This window comes from Mus pahari, chromosome 19 (genome assembly GCF_900095145.1).
Source record: "Mus pahari chromosome 19, PAHARI_EIJ_v1.1, whole genome shotgun sequence".
Taxonomy (NCBI): Eukaryota; Metazoa; Chordata; class Mammalia; order Rodentia; family Muridae; genus Mus; species Mus pahari.
In genome coordinates, this window is record NC_034608.1 from 82,542,691 (window position 1) to 82,565,799 (window position 23,109).

At 38.4% G+C, this 23,109-nt stretch overlaps 1 protein-coding gene across 6 annotated transcripts in view; it reads right to left on the reverse strand.

Annotated features, from left to right (window-relative positions):
• The window catches only part of Psd3 (pleckstrin and Sec7 domain containing 3), a 522,390-nt gene that overhangs the window by 95,197 nt on the left and 404,084 nt on the right, over positions 1–23,109 (reverse strand). For all 6 annotated transcript variants that reach the window (XM_029532004.1, XM_029532006.1, XM_029532007.1 and 3 more), the window contains one exon: positions 5,223–5,266. In XM_029532004.1, coding sequence (XP_029387864.1) covers positions 5,223–5,266 — 44 coding nt within the window. The remainder of the gene's footprint in view (positions 1–5,222; positions 5,267–23,109) is intronic.

Genomic DNA, 23,109 nt, shown 5'->3' on the forward strand with positions numbered 1-23,109 from the left:
ACATACATACATACACACACACACACACACACACAATTCACATCAGCCAAACACACACTCATACCACACACATGCCCACATCAAACCATATATACTCGTCTCCTACATCATACACAGATACTCAACACATACACATACACACACACCATACATATATATTCACATGCACACTCATACCACACCATATACACTTATATACTCACACCACATACATATACACTCTCACACACATTCTACACACATATACATTCACACACACACACACACACACACACACACACACATACACACACACACATCAGCAAAGAAGTGCAAAGAAGACTTGGTAAGTTTTTAGACATTCTGAGGTCAGCAAATCAATCTCTTAGCAACAATGGTACCAAGAAAGAACATCTACAGTTAAAGCTCACAAGAAAGAAGTGGAAGTCTCAATGTGGCACTTTGAAACCATGCTTTCAAATGAGCAGGGCTAGTCTAAGCCAAGAAGAGGGAAAAGAAGAGTCCAATGTGTCACTATACCACAGAACAAGCAAGGGTAATTAACTATTTGAATTCAGACAAGAAACAGTTTAATTTAGGAGAAAAGATGACAAAGGTTTTGAAATGGTCTGATCATAAATGAGTTGGTAGGTAATATGAAGTAGCCAAGACACAGTTATAAAATGTGCAGTCAGATTAAAATGAGAAGCAAGAGCAAAGCACAGGGAACAGAAGTAGGAATGAGATAACCCAGGAGTGCAGTATGAAGGTGGGCTCCAGTGTGACGTCATGAAAGTGACATCGGGTACAGACATTCTCAGAAGACTGTAATTCCTAAATATGGGTGTCACATAGTTATAACAACATTAAATTCATTGGTTGTTCTTCTAGGCGATGGTACTTTTTACTTTACCACATTGCTAGCTGCACTCCCTGAAGATCTTCATGTGGGTATATTTTAAAGAAGGTTACAATTAGTTATAAATGCCATCATATCTGTCTTACTCTCTGCTCTGATTTTTATAAACTTGAACTATGAACTGCTTACATCTAAGAAAATGGCCTTAGTGGTATGCAGGCCTCTGTTCTTTCTGAACTCCTAGCATACTGCACAGGACACAGCCTCTCAGCAAACAGGTGTGTTATGAACAATGAACAACCGAGCAAGGCAATACAGACAGAGGAATGGCACTTTTTTCCTGTCAGAGGTGGCTGAACTCTTCCAGCAGGCAGACAACTCTGCTACTTCACTATGATTTTAGCATTTTTCATTTATTCATTCTTGTGGTCACCTCTCACACTTAGTTCTTATTACAAACATATGTACACCATAGTCACATCTGTATCTTGTGCTCTACACTTGGCCAGGCAGAAGAAAAACTTAAAGAATGGAACAGACGAATTGATAATCCTCACGATCTAGCTGCCTGGTAACTCTGTGAGCTTCTGATGGGATTCCCACATCAATACAAAACTATCTTTACTTGCAACATAGCAAAGACTAACACAAAAACTTAAAGATAAGAGTTCTGTTCCCCAAAGGCATGGACGATAGTGAGACTTTGTACCTATGGAGAAGAGAGGCGTGACTCCACAGGAAACACAGCCTGGCTTTGCCATTGCACCAGCTGAATGTTTTTAAAACTATGGGTGAATGTGTCTTGATTTTAGTTTTCTTTACATAGATAGAGATGGGTCTATGTTAGAGCAACACATTTTCCAAAACTTCGTAAGTACATATAAAAAACAGAAAAATAGTTAGTGAAACTTTAATCTCAGATATTTCCTTTGAATTTCGGAGCTTCATAAAATGTGGTTAGAGAAAAGTTCTATTAAACAGCAGAAATTCTTTTAGTTATTACAGTGGTCCATAATTCTATACATGTTTCCTCAAAAATCAACAATAAAAAATTCCCACTCAAGTATACATTATCTTGCACATTCTGCAACAGCAGCATCTTTTCTGTAGTTAAGTCTGAGCTATACACATGCAGGGTCATCTTTCAAGAAGGCGGTTCCTTGTGTATCATTTAAGTTCTTACTACAGCATTTCCTCTTTTCATGTCCCCTATTGGTCTTAGGTATTGAGCCTGTTGTTTTGAACATGACAAGCACACACTCTCCCACTAATTGACGTAACCAACCTTTCCTATAGCCTTTTATGGAATCTTTACTACAGGTAGGTATCATGGTTGGCAAAGGAGGGACTACATGGAAAAATCATTTCTTTAAGGAACCTGGAGCCTAATGAAATTTTATGGCAAACAGCTGAAATGGAAAGTATAAACTGACAGTGCTATTAGATAAAGTAAAATGTATATTGTTTTCTGATTGCCGAGGCCAGGGTGTCAAATAAGCTGACCTGTAATGGGTTTGGGGAAAGATTGCAAGCAGAGAATAGAGAGAATGTCAGAAAGCCATGAGTCATGCACTACTAATTGTGTTGAGTTGAAAGGAGAAGGCGCACGCCTTTAATCCCAGCACTCCGGAGGCAGAGGCAGGCGGACTTCTGAGTTCGAGGCCAGCCTGGTCTACAGAGTGAGTTCCAGGACAGCCAGGGCTGCACAGAGAAACCCTGTCTCGAAAAACCAAAAGAAAAGAAAAAAAAAAAAAAAGAAAAGAAAAGAAAGGAGGAATATGTGACAAAAGTATGTAATATATACGTCACAGGAAGAATGTGGAGGGCCTACTTAAGGTTTCACAGCATAAACTGTGTCAATCAGGTTAATGTAGAAGAAAGAAGCAAGACTGTCATGTGTCTGTGCACACACGTGCACGCACACATATGCACACATGTATGCACACATTCGAGTACACACACACACACACACACACACACACACACACGGGGTGAGGAGGCACACAGGATGTGTGTTTCAGGAAGTATGGAATGGTAGCCGCATTGTTGGAGGAAAGGATATCTATTGCTTAAGGCCAAGGTGGCTGAAGTCAACCGTGATGCAAACCCCAGATAAGCAGGAAATTACTAGTGTCCACAACGGTAATGAATATATTCTAAAGGCTGGAAAGAGACGCTGCATGCAAGTGCTGACCCAAATTCCTGCAGCACAGTGTAAAGGGAACTGAAATTTAGAAAAACAGATACAGCTGAATTTAGATTGAGGGGAAATTTGTATAGAAATGGCAGATAAAGTTAGGAAATGAATGAGAATGATGCTCTTATAAGACAATGGGCCATGTTGAGCTGAGGAAGGTACCAACACCGTGGCTGAGAAGAGGACAATGAGTCCGAGAAAGAGAAGAGAAAGCTCACAGGGCACTGGGGTGCAGCCACATGTGTGGATAGCTCATCTGTTAAGGAAGCACACAGTGTGACCTAGAGGATCATAAAGCTGAGGTACAGAATCGTTTCCTGAAGTTTGCTCTACAAACACTCTTTCAGCCGATGTTTAACAGCGCTGAAAACCATAAACTGAGACAGAGCCTTCTACCTCAAACTGATTTTGCTTGTGGGGTTTTATCACAGCAAGAGCAAGCAAACTGGGGTGGACACCTTGTCTCTCTCCACACTGCTTTATCCATGCCCATTACCTCCACCCTTTTGTTTTATATCCACTCTATAAAACACCACACTGCTCTTTACTCGGTAAATTGGCCCAGGAGACACCGACAAAAGCAAAATTCACACACAGGATGCCACAACTGGAAAGGTACCCATGATGAATCTATCCAACAACTTTGGTTTATAGAAGAAGATTAAAATATAATCAATGGCCATAGTGCCTTACTTCCATTCTCTGTAAAACACAAACAAGCAGTATACACAGGCAGATGGATGAAGGATTAAATAGAGAAGAAAGAGAGAGGGAGAGAAAAAAACTAGAACCTGAGCTTTCTCAGTGACAGAGTCCCATGTCAACTGAAAGATAATCTGTTTTATAGTTAATGCTACAAAGTACTTCTGGATCTTCCCAAAAGTTAGGCGAGAAGATCGCTGATATGAACTTAGTCTCCAGGAGAGGGAAACTCATGCTCACATCGGACTCTGAAATCTGATTTTCTAAGCCTGATGTGTGGTGCCTCTGGAGTTCAGAAGAGGGTATAGAATCTAATGGAACTAGAGCTATGTTTGTGAACTACCATGTCCGTGCTGGGAACAACAGTTGATTTTCTGAAAGAGTAGTGGGTGCTCTTAACCATGATTGTTAAAATGTTACAAAGTAATCCTTGAAATGGTATGTTGTTTCTAAGTAAGCTTTATCATATATACGCACAGACACATAAGTGGTTATACTTGCAAATACTCAAGTATTAAAAAGACTATTTCACTTACAGCAATAATGTATGGCCTGGAAATTAATGGAGTAACTCAAGTGGTATTAACTTTAAGAACTGTGTGTGTGTGAGGGGACAAACACACTGCGGTAAGGTGCATGGGTACCAGCCCGTCATGGTACATGTGGAGCTCAGAGGATTAATTTGTAGAAGTTGGTTCTCTATCATCATGTGGGATCAAACTCAGGTCATTAGGCTTGCCAACAAGTTCCTTAACCAGCTAGCCCATCTAACCAGCAAACCTAATAATTTTTTAAAAGAAAAACTTTATTTGTGTATCTGTGAAAATTTAACAACAAAGTATTGTTGGTTTATATAAAGCTAAGTAGAGTTTATCTAAACAGTATTTCATAAAGCATGTACCTTCAACATTTTACTGTTAAGTAGATTCTGGAATTATTTTTGTATCAGAGAATCATTGAATATACTATAAAACTTTTAAGTTTAAAGCAACTGGCCATTTTAACTTAGTGCATCATTTCTCAAGCTTCTCTACACATAAGACCTCTTTATTTTCTTTTCATCAATATGGACTCACACCACAGAATAACTAGTATCATAAGAAACTTTCATCTATGATGATAGAAAGAGGAAAATTCAAATAAGTAGATGCTATGCACACCATGTATATTAGGTTTTGGAATAAACACAATTTTTCCAACGGGTTTGCTTTTCAGGATGTGATTTTCAAAGGATTTATTATAAGGTCATTAATTGCTTATAGATATAGGAACCTGAGCAAAAGCAGAATGCTGACTAACCCTCGCCCACCACAAATAACCAAGATCTCTCAGGGTTGACAGGGTTTCACACAAAGCAGGTCAGACAACTGAAATAAAATAAGAACTGCTTATGCATATTTAATGCTCTAAAATCACCTCCAAGGCACGGAGAAAAGCAGCAAGAGAAAGGCACATCATTAAAAAGCTGATATCTAGCATACTCACACTGCCCATTCAAGCTTCTCGTTCTTGATTGAGTTGTACAGAGCCTGTAAACAGAGGAAATAAGATCAAATTATTCTTTTTGTTCTGTTCCACATGCTGAACTAAGGAGAGGAGCCGAGTCAGAGGCTTCCGCAGACGTCTGAGCAACTTCCTCAGGCCTTCACAATCACAGACTCTATGAGCTGGATGGCCTGGGGGCTTTAGGTTGGGCTGCGTGACTCTAGAAGCTGAAGAATTCACAGGGGAGGCAAGTGAGCAGCTTAGGGAACATGCACTGAGTAAACAGTCTTTCATAAATAACACACAGGAATGTATATATTGTGCTCAGTGGAATTAGGCTAGGATCGAACTAAAGCAGAACATTCTATTTCATTCATTTAAAACGTGGTCTAACAGGTTCATTAATCAGGACTTAAGGGTAGTCATAATGTTCAATAATGGAAGAACCGTGACTAGTCTTGTGCTTCCTGAGGAGACACATAGTAGAGGGCCTTACGCCAGATGTAGAAATGCATCCTGAAATAGTGTTAGTTTCTATCGCAACTGGCTCAGTGTTTGTTTGTTTGTTTGTTTGTTTATTCTAAAGTCAATTCTCTCTACAATTCAGGGATTGATATTTCAATATACATGTATTATATGATAAAAGAGAAAGAAAGCTTCCTACGGACTTAGTAAAGCGGAGACATAATCCAATTAGCTAGGACAGCTTCTCTGACTCTCTGAGAACCAGTATCCCATATAAAGCCCCTGTGGTCAATCTGTTCATCTATAGTACCTACCCAGGAAAATGCTCTACTTTAGACTAGGATAAAATAAAGAAAAGACAAATATATTTCTAATATGCAAAACCATGGCAGGAAATAATACAGAAAAATAATAAAACTTATGGTGCTAGAACTTTTCCCCAATAAGGTCTCAGATAGTTAGAGCTTGAATGCTCAGTCATGGCTACCTACTCTGAGCCAGGAAAGGGCAGTGTGGAGGTGTCAGAAACTATCTAAACACTGGTCAGATGAGGAAAGGCAGGCTTCAGATGGTGGACTGAGTGTGCACATGTCAGCAAAAGGACTGTATGTCCATAGCAAATTCTCTTCCTATTAGAGTGCTTCCAAATTAAGTGGAAGTACATTGAAACTACAGATTGTGTCAATGTGACAAGTAACCAATAGGCCTCTCTACTCAAAAAATAAAACCAAAACCGACACCAACCAACCAAAAAAACAAAATCAAAAATATGAACCCACAAAAGCTCCAAATGTAAAGCCTTTAAAACCCTAACACAATGCCACAGATGGAAAATTCCATGCCATGAAACTTTGCTTTAAACCAGATGAGGTAGTGCACATTTGTAAGCCCAACACAAGGGAGGCTGATGTAGATGGATCATAAGTTTGAGCTAAGCCTGGACTAATGACAATTTCAATGCCAGTCTGAATTATACCATGAGACTTTGTCTCAAAATAGGGAAAAAAGAAAGAATTATAAACAAAATGTTTTATCAGTACTGTTTAAGCTTGCCTTCAAGCAGTGCATGTATTTATATACCTGAAACAAATTTTCTACTCAGATTTGAGTTCCTTCCCAAGATAATATGTAAGATTTGCAAACATATTCTAAGACACCAAAAAAGTCTGAAACAATTTCGAACCCCAGCATTTCAGATGAGGAATACCCAATCCATACTATCACATTCCTTCCTGCACTGTCTTCCATACATGAAGAGACATGCCAGGTAGCTTTCTGCCAATCCCACTTCAAGTGTTCCACACTGACATGCCATATAAGAACTGTCACTTATTTTTTCTCGTTTGATGCACACTTCATATAGCTCAAGCTGACCTCCAATTCACTGCATGAGAGCAATCTTGACCTTCTGTTTCTTGTCCCTACCTCCTGTGTGCAGAGAACATGAGGCCTACATCACCCACCTCTCCCTTTACTGTGATATTCCGGATTGACTTGGGGCATTGTGCATGGTAAGCAGGCACTTCATCAACTGAGCTACATCACATCCCTAACTCAAGAGTTCTTTTAGCTTCAAATGTCAAACACTGAACTGAATGTTAAAGTCAAGGGTGAGTTTTTGTTGGCAAATTATAAAAAGATATGAGCAAAACTAGCCTCAGAGATGCAGGAATTAAAACCTTTATCTTTCCTTTCTTTACCTCCTCTTTCAAACATCTCCAGTGTTTACTTCTCTTATTTCTCCCAAGAACTGTCCTCTGTAAGCAGTGCATATGCACATCTTTGAGTTCCTAAGTAAGAAAACAAAGGGTTCTTTCTTCCAGCTCCAGCTGTAAAAGGTTCAAGAAGACATTCTCTGTGTGGCTTAGTTACCTAGTCTCTGGTGTACTGTCCATTTGCTAGACAGCAAATGAGGTTCTAGGATGGGCTGTTCAGGAGAAATGGTGCTGCCTGCAATGAGAGGACAGTCGGGTCTAGTAACTACACTAGGAAAACTCTCCCGGGCTCAGCAATATTCTGAATCTGTTTATGACCCACCCACTCAGCACTACCAGAATAAAAATTAAGTATTGTCGGAATTAATGCCACTGGACATTCACCACCTCTGACTTCACTTACCACTCCCCTCCCCCAACCTCCTGCCAGCTTCTCCGAGAGCCTCCTCTCAAGGTTCTTATTACCTTCTCCTTTTAGACAGGGGAGAATCGTCACAATGGAACTTCAGAGCTGAAAGGGACAAATACCACCTCCGAAAGGACGAGGAAGGTGCAATCCAACATGAACCATTATCACTCAGGATTCTGCAGATGTCTCACAAATGTAACTCTGAAACAGCCTTCCTCCTCATCTACTTTTTTTTGGATTCTTTTGGTAGTAAGTTGAATCTAGGATCTTTCTAGCTGTACCACTTCCTGTTTCATATTTGCATCTACTCTCAACAAATTACATGCTTGCCTCCTGATCCTAAGGTTTACAGCCCTGTATGTTCCTGCCCTAAGTTAAGGATTTGGGGAAAGGCGAAAAGCCTTATGCTTCTTTCAGATGGGTTCAGATACTGCCGGGCACTGGAGGATTCTATTCTTAAGAGATAAGCTGCATGGAGAGTCACTGTTGCTAGGACACTTGCTTCAAGTACTTCTGTCAGTGAGGACAAGCCTGCTAAAATGACCCTGTACCACTTATAATCAAATGCATTGGCCACGTGAGTGGCTAAAATTGGAGGTGCAGGTTACAGCTCAAGAAAATAACCTGTTAAGATGGCTCAGTTAGAAATGTGCTTGCTGCGTAAGCACGGGGACCTCGGTTATGATCCTTGGGACCCACTTTTAAATAAATGCTGTGTATGGTGACATGTTTCAACTGCAGTAACTAAGAAATGAAGGCAGGTGGATTCCTGTCACTCTCTCCAGATGAATCAGTAAACAAGACAGAGTGCCTTAGGAAGACACACAGCATCACTCATCATTGGGTTATTCTGTCTTTCTGTCTCTGTTTCTCTTTGCTCCATCTCTGCCTGCCTGCCTGTCTGTTCCCCTCAACCCCCCCCCCCACAGGTACCTCTGCTCTGTGTGTGTGTGTGCGCACACACACACACACGTTAACCCTTCACTTCACTAAAGAAGATTTCAGGATTTAATGTCCTGGTAGATTGTTCCCCTTCCCCTTGGATTAACAGCTGAGATAAAATAGAAAAAAAGTACCCAGGCCCCATCCATATGAATCCACACAGCGAAGTGACGCCCATTGTAGAGGTTGAAGAACATATTACCCCAAAGAAAACTATCTCCTAATTCTCAAAACCTCTGAATAATTCCTTATATGGCAAAAAAATCTTTAGATCAAATTTAAAGAGTTTATGATGGGGAAAGTCTGTGGGTGGGCTCTAAGTGTAATCACAAGTGTCTTTACAAGAAGGCTGAGGGCAATTTAATGAAGCAGAAGGGAAGGCAAGAGAAAGCATGAGGAGGGTGGAGTGACACAGTATCTATCAGCCGAGGTTCCCCAGCAACCAAGAGCTGGAAAAGGCTAGGAACACATTCTCCTTTGACCTCTCGGAGGGAGCGCAGCTCTGCCTTCACAGAATCTCTACAGAACTGTGAGAGGACATATTTCTGCATGTTCTAAATACAATGCTTCTGTGGTCAGTTGTTCCAGCAGTCATAAAAAACAATGGGCTATGGTATGAACACAAGGCAGGTATTTTAATAAAAGCAATTTGTAGAAATATTTTACGTCAATCACTCGATAAAATTTTGATTTACTTTATGGATATCATCTGAAAGTATGAGAGTACACACCAAAATTTGTCAAATAATTCCAAAAATAAAGAAAATTTTAAAATTTGGACCCTACCCCAGATGCCCAGAGCTTCCCTTGTGAATTCTGCATGAGTTATCAACAAATATTTCAAATGCCATCAGACAAGTAGGATGCCCTAGCTAAATTCAAAATTCCTGCCACTTATCCCAGGAGCTACTGAATGATCCTTCTGACACTGAACAGGACAGATGGTTTGTCAAATCTGAAGACAATTAAAGAGTGAGAAAGCAAAACAAGTTGTTTAAATTACAGAAATATGGGAATTTGGTTTAAATTTACTTTTAAGTCTTTGTTCCTTACTTCTGATTGCTTTTCAAAGATGATAAAATGCCATGTTATTCAAAGCTTAGCACCTTCCTGGCAGCCCACACAGGCTCGGCAATCTCTTTCCACTACCACATTGTATAATCAGGATTCTCTGTTGCCCCAGAAGTACATTTTGTGTAGTTGATGGAACACATATATTTTAGTTAAAGCATCTCGAAATTCCAATGATGTACTTTACTCTGCAGATCTTGAATAATTATGAAAAGCATGGAAGATCTTACACAGCTTCCATTTTAACTGAACCTGATAATGACAATAGTGGAATTTATACTACCAAGGTTCTGATTCCCTGTAAATGCCCATATTCCCGATCTCACTGGAATTCACCCAAGGTTAAAGGAGATAAAATCACAAACCATCTAGTGGGTACTTCTCTCTTTGGCTCACATTCAAGGCAACAAACTCATGCCTAAGTCAGGATTGTGTTTTTCCATGTCTATAATCAGATCCAATTTGCGGACCAAGCCATCAGGTAAACAGAGCCAAAATTTTTGTCCTGGAGAATTAATTTAACTTTGTGCTGTGGTGAATGTACAAACAAGAATAGCAACCACAGGGATATCTAACCACAAACGGATATACCATCACAGATCCACAATGAAAATAGGAAAATGTAGAAGCCCTTACCTTAATGAAAATGAATATACAGTATAATAATAATACAAGTCTTCATGTAATAAACGTTTTTAGCACTTTGTAGAGACTATGAGGCATTATGGCAGGTAGAGTTGAATCTACTTTCACTGCCTTTAAGGGTCTTTTATATAAAAAAGTAACATTTACTGCTAACCCTGCCTGACTTTACAGAGCTGAGAACTAGCCACCTGCCAGACTCTGTAAACTTACTTCGCATATACAACATACGAGACACCTTCACAGTCGATTTAATAAATGACATTGCTTTATTTATGTTTTCATAGAAAAGTTCATAGAAGCCAAGCAGTGGTGGCGCACACCTTTAATCCCAGCAGAGGGAGGCAGAGACAGGTGGATTTCTGAGTTCGAGGCCAGCTTGGTCTATAGAGTGAGTTTCAAGACAACCAGGGCTACACAGAGAAACCCTGTCTCAAAAAAAAAAGAAAAGAAAAGAAAAGAAAAGTTCATAGATAAGAAATCCAGAAATCTTAAAGAAGCTAAGAATACAGGTAGATGGCTCTTAATTGTCTATTGGAAACAGATAATTTAATTTACCTGATGGTTAATTTTGACTGTCAAATACAATTCTCTTTTTGAAAAAGTCTTTCCAGAGACAAATTAAGATTGTAAAGTCTCTGATCTTAAAGTATAGTTATTAAACAGGATAATGCATTCCATACAGTGTGTGTGTGTGTGTGTGTGTGTGTGTGTGTGTGTGTGTGTGTCTCCCTGTGCATGTAGGGGTTCATGGAGAATACAGGTCTACATCTAGTGTCTTCTTCCATCATCTCATTTTTGAACCAGGCTCACTCACTAACCCTTGTCAGTTAAGATAGGCTTCTGTCCAGGGATCTCCAAGGATCTACCCACTTCCTTCCCACCCCAACTGCTGGGAGTTATAGATCTGTACCTCCACATTTAGCCTTTACATGGGTTTGTGGAATTGAAAGGATCCTCATTTTGCATGAGGATCAACTGTGACAATTGTTCAGCACGTGGGTTAATCTCTTGGTGGATTTCTAAAATGCTGACATTAATGAAGGCAGTGAAAACTAAGTGACAGGGCCTATATCCAGGATATAGATAACTGAAGGCAGTTGTCCGCAGGGGTTATACCTTGCTCTGACTTCTTCCTGTGTGTCACAAAGTGAAGAAGATGCTCTATGATCATACTGTTATGCAGAGGTTCATTGGGCCAAGTATCTGGGAACTGAACATTATGCATCTATGAGCAAATGATTCTTTTGTTCTTTAATTCTTTTTTTTTCTTTTTTCTTTTTTGTAATGTGGTCACAATATTGGAAAACTAATTAATCAACTGCTTTTGTTGTCTACATATGCAACCCGAGGGGTTGGCATAAAGTTACCTTCCTAGGCCCTCTGTAGCTCTCTGTCTATGAGTTTACTTGGGACATAAACAAAAAGGGGCTCTTTTCCTAGTGTTTCACACACATCTATTTCCTTGTGCTACCCAATAATACACTCACACAGACACACAGACACAGACACAGACACAGAGAGAGAGAGAGAGAGAGAGAGAGAGAGAGAGAGAGAGAGAATGAATTATCATTAACTGGTAGCATTACTATCTTATTCTAAATCCCAATTATGGATTTTAAGAATTAATGTATATTATCTATTAATTTATTATAAATTAAAACTTTTACCCCTAGGGAATATATTATTATGAGTAAAATATCTGTTTCCCCTGTATTTTTATAAATTGAGAGAATTATACATTATAATAGATAATTCCATGGACTGTACTTACAATGAATATTATGTTGTTTTATCACCTAATCATGACCCATCCATTCATCCTTCTATTTTATCATTCCATCTTATTTATTTAAAAGAATATAGTATCCAGGAATGGTAGGGGAGAATTCCTGTAATCCTAATACTTGTCAGAGGGAAACAGGAGAATCAGTTATTCACACTGGACTACACAGCAAGAACATGGCTAGCATGGGGGTACATATGACCCTATTTCAAAACAACAACAATAAAATGCACATGATCTTAGCACATTTCACCTCTACACACTCCAGCATTATGCTAACTTTTCAATGTCTTTTTACAGGTTTTTTTAAAGATATATTGACAAAAGGTCAACTCTACAAATCTTACATGTACCTTTAAATATGTTCTGATAGCTGCATTCACCTATATGACACACCCCAATAAAGTTACAGAACATAAACATCACCTCCAGAAAATTCTCCCACACCCCTTAGTGATCAATTCTCTTGTTAAATTGTAGATATGTGCTCATGAACTGATTTGATGTCAAGTGAAACATCAGCTCCTTGGAAGTTTGAATCTAAGTCATAAACCAGGAATGTGGCCACACCCATATAATTCTCCCTGTTCATTCTTTAGAGTTTTCTGATCAGTTTCATCTACTAAATGTTTCCAAACTGAAGCTGGGGAGATGATTCAGCAAATAGAATGATTTCTAGTCAAGCACAAGATCCTGAGTTCAGATCTTTAGTACCTATTTTAAACGTTTGATACAATATTTCCACATTCTCTGTAGAAAAACACAGAAGTAAACCTGAGCTTGCTTCACTGCCATTGTGGCCAAATCAGCTTAGCTTCAGGCTCAGTAAGAGATCTTGTCTCAAAAACTAGTGTGGAGAATGTAATCCCAAATTTAGCCCCCATACCTGGTGTCTTAGTCAGGGTTTCTATTCCTGCACAAACATCATGACCAAGAAGCAAGTTGGGGAGGAAAGGGTTTATTCAGCTTACATTTCCATACTGCTGTAGATCACCCAAGGATGCAGGACTGGAACTCAAACAGGTCAGAAAGCAGGAGCTGATGCAGAGGCCATGGCAGGATGGTCTTTACTGGCTTGCCTCCCCTGGCTTGCTCAGTCCACTCTCTTATAGAACCCAAGACTACCAGCCCAGAGATGGCACCACCCACAAGGGAACCTCCCCCCTTGATCACTAATTGAGAAAATGCCTTACAGCTGGATCTCATGGAGGCATTTCCCCAACTGAAACTCCTTTCTCTGTGATAACTCCAGCTGTGTCAAGTTGACACAAAGCTATCTAGTACACCTGGTTTACTCTTCTAACAGTATTCATTAATCTTTTCCTATAAAGCTATGCATGTGTTTACATAGTTAACAAATACTATGCCCAGAGGTTAACATGAAGTATTTAGATTTCTGTGAGTTTGAAACAGAAAACAAAGTAATAAAAAAGGTAAACATAATTTGACATTTCCAGTGGCTTACCAGTTAACTATTATAAGATGATGAAAATAAGATAACTCAAATGATACATTTTAGATTAGATGATCAGAGAAAGTCATTCTGCAAAGGAAAGGCAGAACACACCCCACATGCAGTACAATGTCTGCAAGGAAGGTGTGAGCCACTGTAGGTATAACTGAGTGGAAAATCCCAAGGAACAGAAACAGACACAAGAGTAGATATGGTAGGAGCCAGTGGGCATGGAAACCTTTGCATGCCGAGAAGTAGACAAGCAGGACCTAGGATTTTTAACTAAAAAGCAATTTGATGTTTAGTCTATACAAACTGGGCAACCAGTGGCTTATTCTATAGTGGTCCACTATAATTCATGCATCTGCAGGGAGCTTACAGAAGGCAAGAGAGAGAGAGAAAGTTGCCATAAAACTGCTGTTTGGGTAGGAGATGTGATTTGGGGTGGATGATAACGGTGGCAGAATAGGAATGAATCATGCTACCTTCCTAAATTACGAGAAAAGGATAGCCCATTTCCGCATAACTTAAGCATAAATTTTAAAAACTGAGTAGACAAACTGTTCCAATAGTATCACCAGAGATACAATGATATTCACAAATATTTATTAAAATATAATTTTAGCAAATATACTATAATATGTTGTTAAGTAGTAAAGCAAAGCCTCTTTTTATGGAAAAATGTGAATATATAAGGATACAAAGCAAAACACTGGTAACAAGCCATTTCAATATCACCACCGATTATCTGTGGAGAAGGCAAGTTAGGGCTGGAATAGGACAGCATTGTTTTTAGTGTATAACATTCTGAAATGTTAAATTTCCAACATACCACACATAAGCCACTTAACTAAAATATAAATATATGTATTTTACGAGAATAAAAATGAAGACAGAAAATAAGATAGAAAAGTTAGATTCAGGTGTGGTCTATTTACCTTTAGTCGTGACAATGCTCCATAAAGTATCTTGAATCCAGTGGTTTGTTTTTTTGTTTGTTTATTTTGTTTTTAATTCTTGTTGAGAAAGCATGACCTTCAATGATAACAATGCTAAATACTCCAAGTATGATCATGGGTCATAAATACAGACTTAATGGTTGAGAATTCAGCAAAGCTAGATTCAAACCTGTAACTTATGAAGTAAGTATGATTATTTAACTTCACTAATCTGGAAGACAGAGGGCCTGGTACTTGCTGCCGGATGTTGGTTGCCTGATCAAAAAAGCAGGATGTCTAATTAAATTTTAAGTTGAATGAGCAATGAATACCATTTTAGTGTAAGTGTGCCCCCAAATTTTATATCGGACATAAGAAAAACTGCTATCTGAAATAACCTAAATTTTTTTTTATTATTATTTTCTTTATTTACATTTCAAATGCTATCCCAAAAGTTCCCTATACCCCCCCCCCCGGCCCTGCTCCCCTACCCACCCATTCCCACTACTTGGCCCTGGCCTTCCCCTGTGCTGGGTCATATAAAGAAATAACCTAATTTTATCTGACTGTTCTGTATTCATTCATATTCGTTAAATCTGGTGACCTTAAGATGATTAAAAACTCAATCACAGGAGTCAGGCCCCAGGCTCCTTTTATTTTTAGTTGAATATTTTACATTCTCTTTATACCATTTCCCCAAATGGAGTTGCCATGACAATACCAACACGTTCTCCAGCAGAGGGTATGTAACCCAGGAAGAGGAGGCATTCTCTTTCAGTTGACTGAAATATAGATGCCATGACAGGAACATATAAAAGTACCCTCGTCAATGTTCAACTCATTGTAGGTATTAGAGACAAGTATCTTGAAACCTTATGTGAATGTGATTTATGTAGAAAACTTTATAGCCTGTAACCCACCCTACAATAAAACTGTATGTAATTACAGTGACTCCTTAGTGAGTGTGAGTGGAGCACTGCTTTCCAAGCATTCTTTAGCATATGCGGCTCTCCATAAGCCCCGGATTCACTGGGATTCTAGCCCCTCCTGGCTTCACTTCTTCTGCTTCCACCCTGATCCTCTGGGGTGCTATTGATCAGAATTTGCCTATATTTGGACAGCTAATCCCTTCTTGAAAAATATGACTATGCCCTATGCTAGATCATCTCTCTGATAATCCTTGCTGTGGAAAGGTAGCAGGAGGAAGCCATAAGAAAGAATGCTTTATGATCTGAAATATAAGGGGCACGTAAATTTCAAATGATCTTGTAATTACATACAGTATTTTAAATACATAAGAAAAATGATCAATTATATTTAATGATTATGAACATGATCATAAAGTTAATGTGCACAGTTATTAAAAAACTATTTTGTTGGGTAACAATCTGAGCCCTTTTAAATAAATGGCTCCTAAAAAAAAACAATCTCCAGAGGAAATTAACATTTAGAAGGAACACAAGGCCTGGCATTTGCTCCCTGCCATTTCCATACGTTAGAAAAAGCAATGAAGACAAATCTAAATGGACACAGATTTTATTCAAAGTAATCAATACAGTGAATTAAATAATCAAATCTAGTGGATGCTAGGCATTTAGTTTTCATAAACAACAGAATTTTCAGATGAAAATTTGAGGCACTACACATAATGAAAAGATGAAGGTATTTTTAAAATAAACGAACACACTTATTAACACCATTCCATCAAAACAAATATATAATATATATCATATATTTCTCTATATAAATATATCTGTACATATGTTATAGACTTCTCTTCCTACCTAATGTAATAGAATTATATCCCCTCACACTTTGGAGGATCATCAATTTTGAGTGCCTATATTACAGTGACAATATTGATAGAAATCATAGCTAAGAAACGTGGTAAAGTATAGCACTTTTTGTTTGTTTATTTTTGTTTTCTGAGACAGGGTTTCTCTGTGTAGCCCTGGCTGTCCTAGAACTCACTCTGTAGACCAGGCTGGCCTCAAACTCAGAAATCTGTCTGAGTGCTGGAATTAAAGGTGTGCGCCATCACGCCCAGCAAGTATAGCACTTTTTATAAAGTAAAATTTCTTTTTGTTTACCATATAGTTAATCCAACTGCATTTTGTTGGTGGTGTTAAATGAGTTTTTTGGGTCCCTTTCTCTAATTCATCTCTATTATCTCCCATCAAATTTGCAATCTCCATCTCCGCAGAGTTAGAATCTGCCATTTTTTCCCTGTCTCAACTGCTTGCTTCCATCTCCTACACATCTGTGGTCCAGGGCTTCCCTGTATCGCATTCCTGCAGGTTCCCCCTCCCTCTGGGCTATTCAACTTCCTGATTATTAGATACAGGTCTGCTTCTTCTGAGAAAATATACCAGAGGGAGGACAGGGGGCAGAGATTCCTTTTGAGAAATATTTCAACGTTTCACTCACAGTTGCTATTTTCCACACAGGGATCTCACCATGGGCCTCAAAATGGGACTGAATTATGGCTGAAGCTTCTGGTTAACCCAGCGTGGAAGATGAATAGAAAACACAGGAAAGAGAGGGTCAATGGCCACACTAGGTAAGGAAATGCACTTAGAATTTCTAACTCTAGAGACTTTAGAAAGAGGAATCTCATGTTTTGAGTGCCTGCTCTTGAGGGTGGCCAGGACCTTCATCACTGGGACTTGCTGTGTTTTGGTCACTCTCCCCACCTGCCAGGCTTCAGGTTCATGCATGTCAGCTTTCCCCTAGGGACGAAAGGTAAGAAGACAACTGCTTTTCAGCTTCCTAACGTTTTGACCTCTTTAGGGGATACTCTCATTTGCCCTGTCCTAAAGATCAATCATTTCCACCCCCTAGAATTCAGTGGAATTTTTCAAAGCATATAAGTAAAAAGGTACTGTTCCTTTAAACTAATTAGAGTAGTTACGTTTTGGCTGAATAAAAACACCATTATCTGTGGACTAAAAACATAGCATGGGGTTGATGAAGCATACAAAAAGGCATTCAAACATTGTCCAATCATGATAAGCGTATTCTAAAGAGTCTTCCTATTTGAATGTTTTTAATAAAGTAGATAGAAGAACAGCAGCATAAACCAGCATAAAGAATTTGGCATTTTATTTTTCTTTATCCCTCTCGTGACAGTAAACAGCCGCTTTCTTCCACGGCATGGCGACACAACTATAATCCCAGGAGTCAGGATACTAAGGTAGAAGGATCAAGAGTCTGAAGCCAGACAGGGCTATATAATCCTGTCTCAATGACTTAAAATTAAAAGCTTCATTTCTCAAAGCATTCAGTTAGAAGGACCCCAAATGTATCATGTTTCCTTATGCTGGAGATCTTAGTAGAAAACTGTAATGAATACATACAGCAGGGACTGACTCCTACCGTGAGCTGCAGAGGCTCGAGGATTTGAAATCTTAGTGCTTATTGTGAACACTAAGGTATGTTCAGTGGGTATGTGCTGAAGAGCAGAGGTGACTCTAGTAAATTACCCAGTATCAGCAGGATGGGATTATCTGGATAGCTAAATAGTATTATTTGACTTAATAACACCTGAGTCTGGCAAGGAGCACACTGACATCTCACAGTAGTTCACACTCAAAAACTAAACTGGAAGTGACAATCAACAGCAGATCAGGAAAAGAACTGGAATAAAACAGGGACCTACTCGGTAATTTTCATAGAATTTTGACATGAAGCATGCTAAAGAATCTACTGCCAAAATCAAATTCTACTGAAATCAGATCTTGCATTTGAAGATGTGTCCATCAGAACATGGTAAACTGGTTTTTATAAAAGTAATAATAATCCAACCTACTGGGATGATAATGCAAAATTCAAAATAAAAACAATTAGTGACAGCAGAGTACCTTCATAAGATGTGGAAGATGTCATACTCAGCTATTCAATGTCTGCATCATTACAAATTAATATATATTCTATATATGTGTATACGTGATATACATATTCCCTAAAGGAAAAGAACTATATGCATTTATAATCCTTAAATACTGAGCCAGGCAGGCACCATCCAGCAGACTGTCCTGAAGGAAGGGCATCATGCTAGAGAATGAGCCCTCTTACATTTCTGTTCTAACTGCCCTGATCTTCAACAATGATTGACTTGTTAAAGCATGTCCTTTCCCCCCTCTTCATTCTTATCACAGATTTTCTTTTCCCTTCCCTCGATTCTTAGAGGAGTAGTGTCAGTACCTTGACAAGTGTGACTGTATAGCCTGGCATTTCTTTTCCCACTGTCCAAATGTTACATGGAGGTGAGCAAAAAACCTGCTCTCAGGACCAGCAGAACAAGAACACAGGGTGGCACTGAGGGTTATTTTTGAGATGCTCAACCCGAACACACCACCAAATGCCATTTTCTCAAGTGACAATGGGTCACACTGTGGTGGTGGGGGATCTGCTTTGAATTATGTCCAAGAGTCAGCAGGTGTCACCCGATCAGGAGGATAGTTTGTTCAACACTTACTCCCAAAGAGCCATTTATACATCCTCCTGACTTTCATGTTAACATACACAAAAAGCACGGCAGGACACACAAAACTCAGTGCCCAAGATGGGGGCTGGTCCTCAAAGGTTACACCCAACAACAAGACCCCACCCACTCTGCCAGCTTGGACACCAGAATAAAACCAAACGCAGACAAGATTTTATGTTTTAACAAGTCTGACTCCAGTTCTGAGGTGGATAAACATCTATTGGTAATGACACAAACTGAGGGACAAGCTGCCAGAGCAAGCCTTGTCTCTTCCTAATGTCTACCCTGGGGAATACAAAACAAAACAGCATCCATACATCTGGATTAATTAGTCTGGCAGAATCACACTGAGCAAAAATGTAGCTTCCTAGAACACAGGAGGTATAGTGTAAAGATAATATAACCAATAGTAAGAAAAGAGCTTTGGGGGAAAAAATTCTCAGTCTTTGCACTTGCCCCTGATTCTTTCTTTCACAGTGCCAGGGTTTTAGCTAATATCTATATGATGTTGTTAATATCGTGACATAATTGCCAATTTAATATCTCCTCAAAAGCTTTCAACTATCATTTATGTGGATTGAAATATGCTCTGCTTCTACTTCAGAGTTTTAATGTGAAATATTGTTATATATTATATTATTTATATTATATATGCAAGGACAGGATCAACTGAGAATATAATTCCTCCATATTACACAAGACACACTTTTAAACAGGCAGATGTGAATCTCCTTTCCAGATTTAGTTTTTGTCTTTAAAAAAAAAATGATCCAGGGAGAAAATATGACATCAGTCTGTGAACTTCCCACTAAAATCTGAGGTTGCAAAAGGGCATGGCGAAGACTTCTTCAGGTTCCTTTGTATATAGCTTTGCCTCACAGAGGAAGAAGTGATGAGCATTTATCTAGCACTGCTAAAGAAAAAGCAAGCAACTCCTTTGCAGACTAAAAAGAATAGAGCTGATGGTGCCTTTCAATATTGTTGTGTTTTACAAAGCAATGAATTAAGCCTTCCCCAAGCAGTGCTGTGGAGCCAAGCACTTGCATTTCTCTCTCCCATGTTTACAGTTAACATCTCTAGGAACCCAGACTTATCTACCATGCTGTAATGCTCACTTTCCTTGAAGTGAGCTTGGTCTTTAGGTCTCTTTTTACAGAATAAGTCTAAATCCATCAGAATAACAAATCTTAACCTGGCTCAGCAGAAGGCTATTTCATCAACTGCAGATTACTGTAAGTCTCAGCAAGAAATGACTTGGTGAGATGCAGAGGTAATTAACGAGGGAAGCCCACACCCTGCCTGGGCAGCACCACGGCTCACAAAGCAGATGGCTCATTTTTCACTATCACCCAACTACCATGAGTTTTATGAGATGTGTCTCAAGTTTCTTTGCTACTTTATTAAAAAAAAATTTTTTTTAAACATTTAATTTAAATTCATGCCCTCATCAATGAGAGAACTCTTAGTGGATGTTGTTACTCAGCTACTCATGTTATTTTTACACTCTAAAACAGCATTAAAAAATGGCATTATCAAGCTGAGATTTGGCCCAGGTAAATATGTAGCCACATAAAAACAAATCAAAGTATAAACTCTAGCTTTTTACAATTCCTAATCTAAGCAAGGAAAAAAATTAATGTATACCATATAATTTATATTTTATATATAACCAGATGAAAAGGAGGAAATGTGGACACATTCAGTAGTTCTAAATTAACATGTGGCTCATGGTAGAGTAATTTCCATGCATATGTGAAACCTGAAGTTCATTTAATAACCTGCATCATGGTAAACACATAAATAGATAGGATAAAGAACTGAATAAAGACATCAAAAGTCAAGAATCAATATCACCAAATGATTCTAAATTGTTATTTTTGTCTAGTCTGTCCAGTTGACCCTGGTAGCAGGAAGGTCTGTAGTGCCCCCTCATGGCCAGGAAGCTTAATGGGAACTCTACCAGTACCAGTTAAAAGACAAATAAATGGCTGAATGCATTCATAGTCAGGCTCAAATGAGACACTTTTATAATTAGTACTAGTTTCCACAAATGTAAAAGCAACCTTCTTTTAAAAAAACCATTAACATTAAATATCCTCTACATTTTATCTGTTCCAGAATTTGATATAAACATTATCCAGAAAAAGGAAAAATCATATTCTTCAGAAGAAAGAATATTTCCTCACTTTTAAGGATGTGAGGGGTTTGGGAGAGGGGTGCTGCAGAAGGGGCAGTAAGTTCTATGAAAAGAGTGCACAAAATGTGCCTGGGGTATAAGATAATTTTCCCTGGAGTATGACAACATGATGCACAAAGATTGGATCATTCAATTTCTTCACTTAAAATAGTTAGTTAAAAAATCTTGATATATATATATATATATATATATATATATATTAAATTTAAGGCAATAAGTAAGTAATCCATTCAGAAACCTTTTAACACTTTCTTCAAATAAAACACAAAATGTAAAATTGGATGAAAAGTGAGGCCTGCAGATGAACTAATTCCATAGTTATACAAATAAGTGAGTTTTATGGTCAACAAAACAGAAATTAAGAAACACCAAGATGACAGTGTTCCAAGAATATAAAACATATTGTAATTAAACTATTTGAAAACTATTATACTTATTCTAGAATGGGCTAGGTAGAGTTTTGGGGAGAAAATTCAATTCTAGAAGTTATCTTGAGATACTTAATGTTATTTTACTACTGTCTTTAATGGAGGCAAGAGTCAGATGGGATAGAGGAAATAAACTTTGTTATCACCCGGTTAAACAACCTTTTATTTTTTGCTGAACAGTCAGATAACTAAAACATACCACTTAACTGATTAACAGGGAAAAAAACCACTGATTTGCTTTTAAAATTTTACTACTAGATACAACTGAGGTGAATAATACTTTTAACTATTAGCACTTGAATATAATATGCCCAGTACAGAGAAGAACATAGATTACCATGTAATTACACTTGTCCATAATGAAATTCAGTTAATTAGTTTAGGGTACAAGTGCTTAGCATATTCAATTAACTTCATTTAGTGAACGAAATTTGCTAATGAATGATAATGTTTAATCTGTCTAATCTCTAATTCTAATGGAATACATACACAAGGAAGAGAGGCAGGGACAAGGTGACTGGGAGACAGAGGATAGGAGGTAAGACCTTAGATACATTTTTAATAAACACCCCAGAACTCAAGAGCCCATATAATATCCATATATACATTTACATGTATATAGTCATGTGATTATAATTCTATCAGGAGCTTATATACAATACTCTTTCCAAAGTGTACAGGTTCCTATTAAATAGGAGTACCTGCAAATGCATAAAAATAGAGAAGGCATTAGAAAGAATAAATTTGCTCATTTGCCATCTTCTGGCTTCCAATGTTAATCCATACATCCTAATTCTGAGCAAACCAAAAGTATTAAAATGATTGAATTTTCATCAGGGTGGGAGTTTGGATTACAAAAGCATTTCCAATGATGACCTCTGACTTCTCAGGGATTCTGACCACAAGGTATAAATACTGTGTTCATTAAAATAAAATTCAGAGATGTTAAGTTAGTGCTCTTTGCAAAGTAAATTTTATAACCACACTGACCACCACATGCATGTCCTTCTACATCTACTTAATGCTTTAATAGCCTTTGGGGTTTACACCAGCAGGAGACTGTAGTCATCATACGATGGGAGGTCGCATAGTGGGAACCAAGACATGCTCATTCCAGTCATATTAAAAGACTATCAAAAGATGTGTGCTTCTCCCCAAGACGAGTATTTAAAATTTACCAAGAAAAAGCCACCTGTGAAGAACTTATTAGAGCCGGATAATTTGCTAATGACTGATAGGGTTAGATTCCACTGTGTCATAATGTAATGTGATAGATGGAGAGCCGGCATGGTACTTAGTCACCATCCATCCTCTACCTTTTTTGAGGGAAACCTGTTAAGACCAAAGTCTTTCAA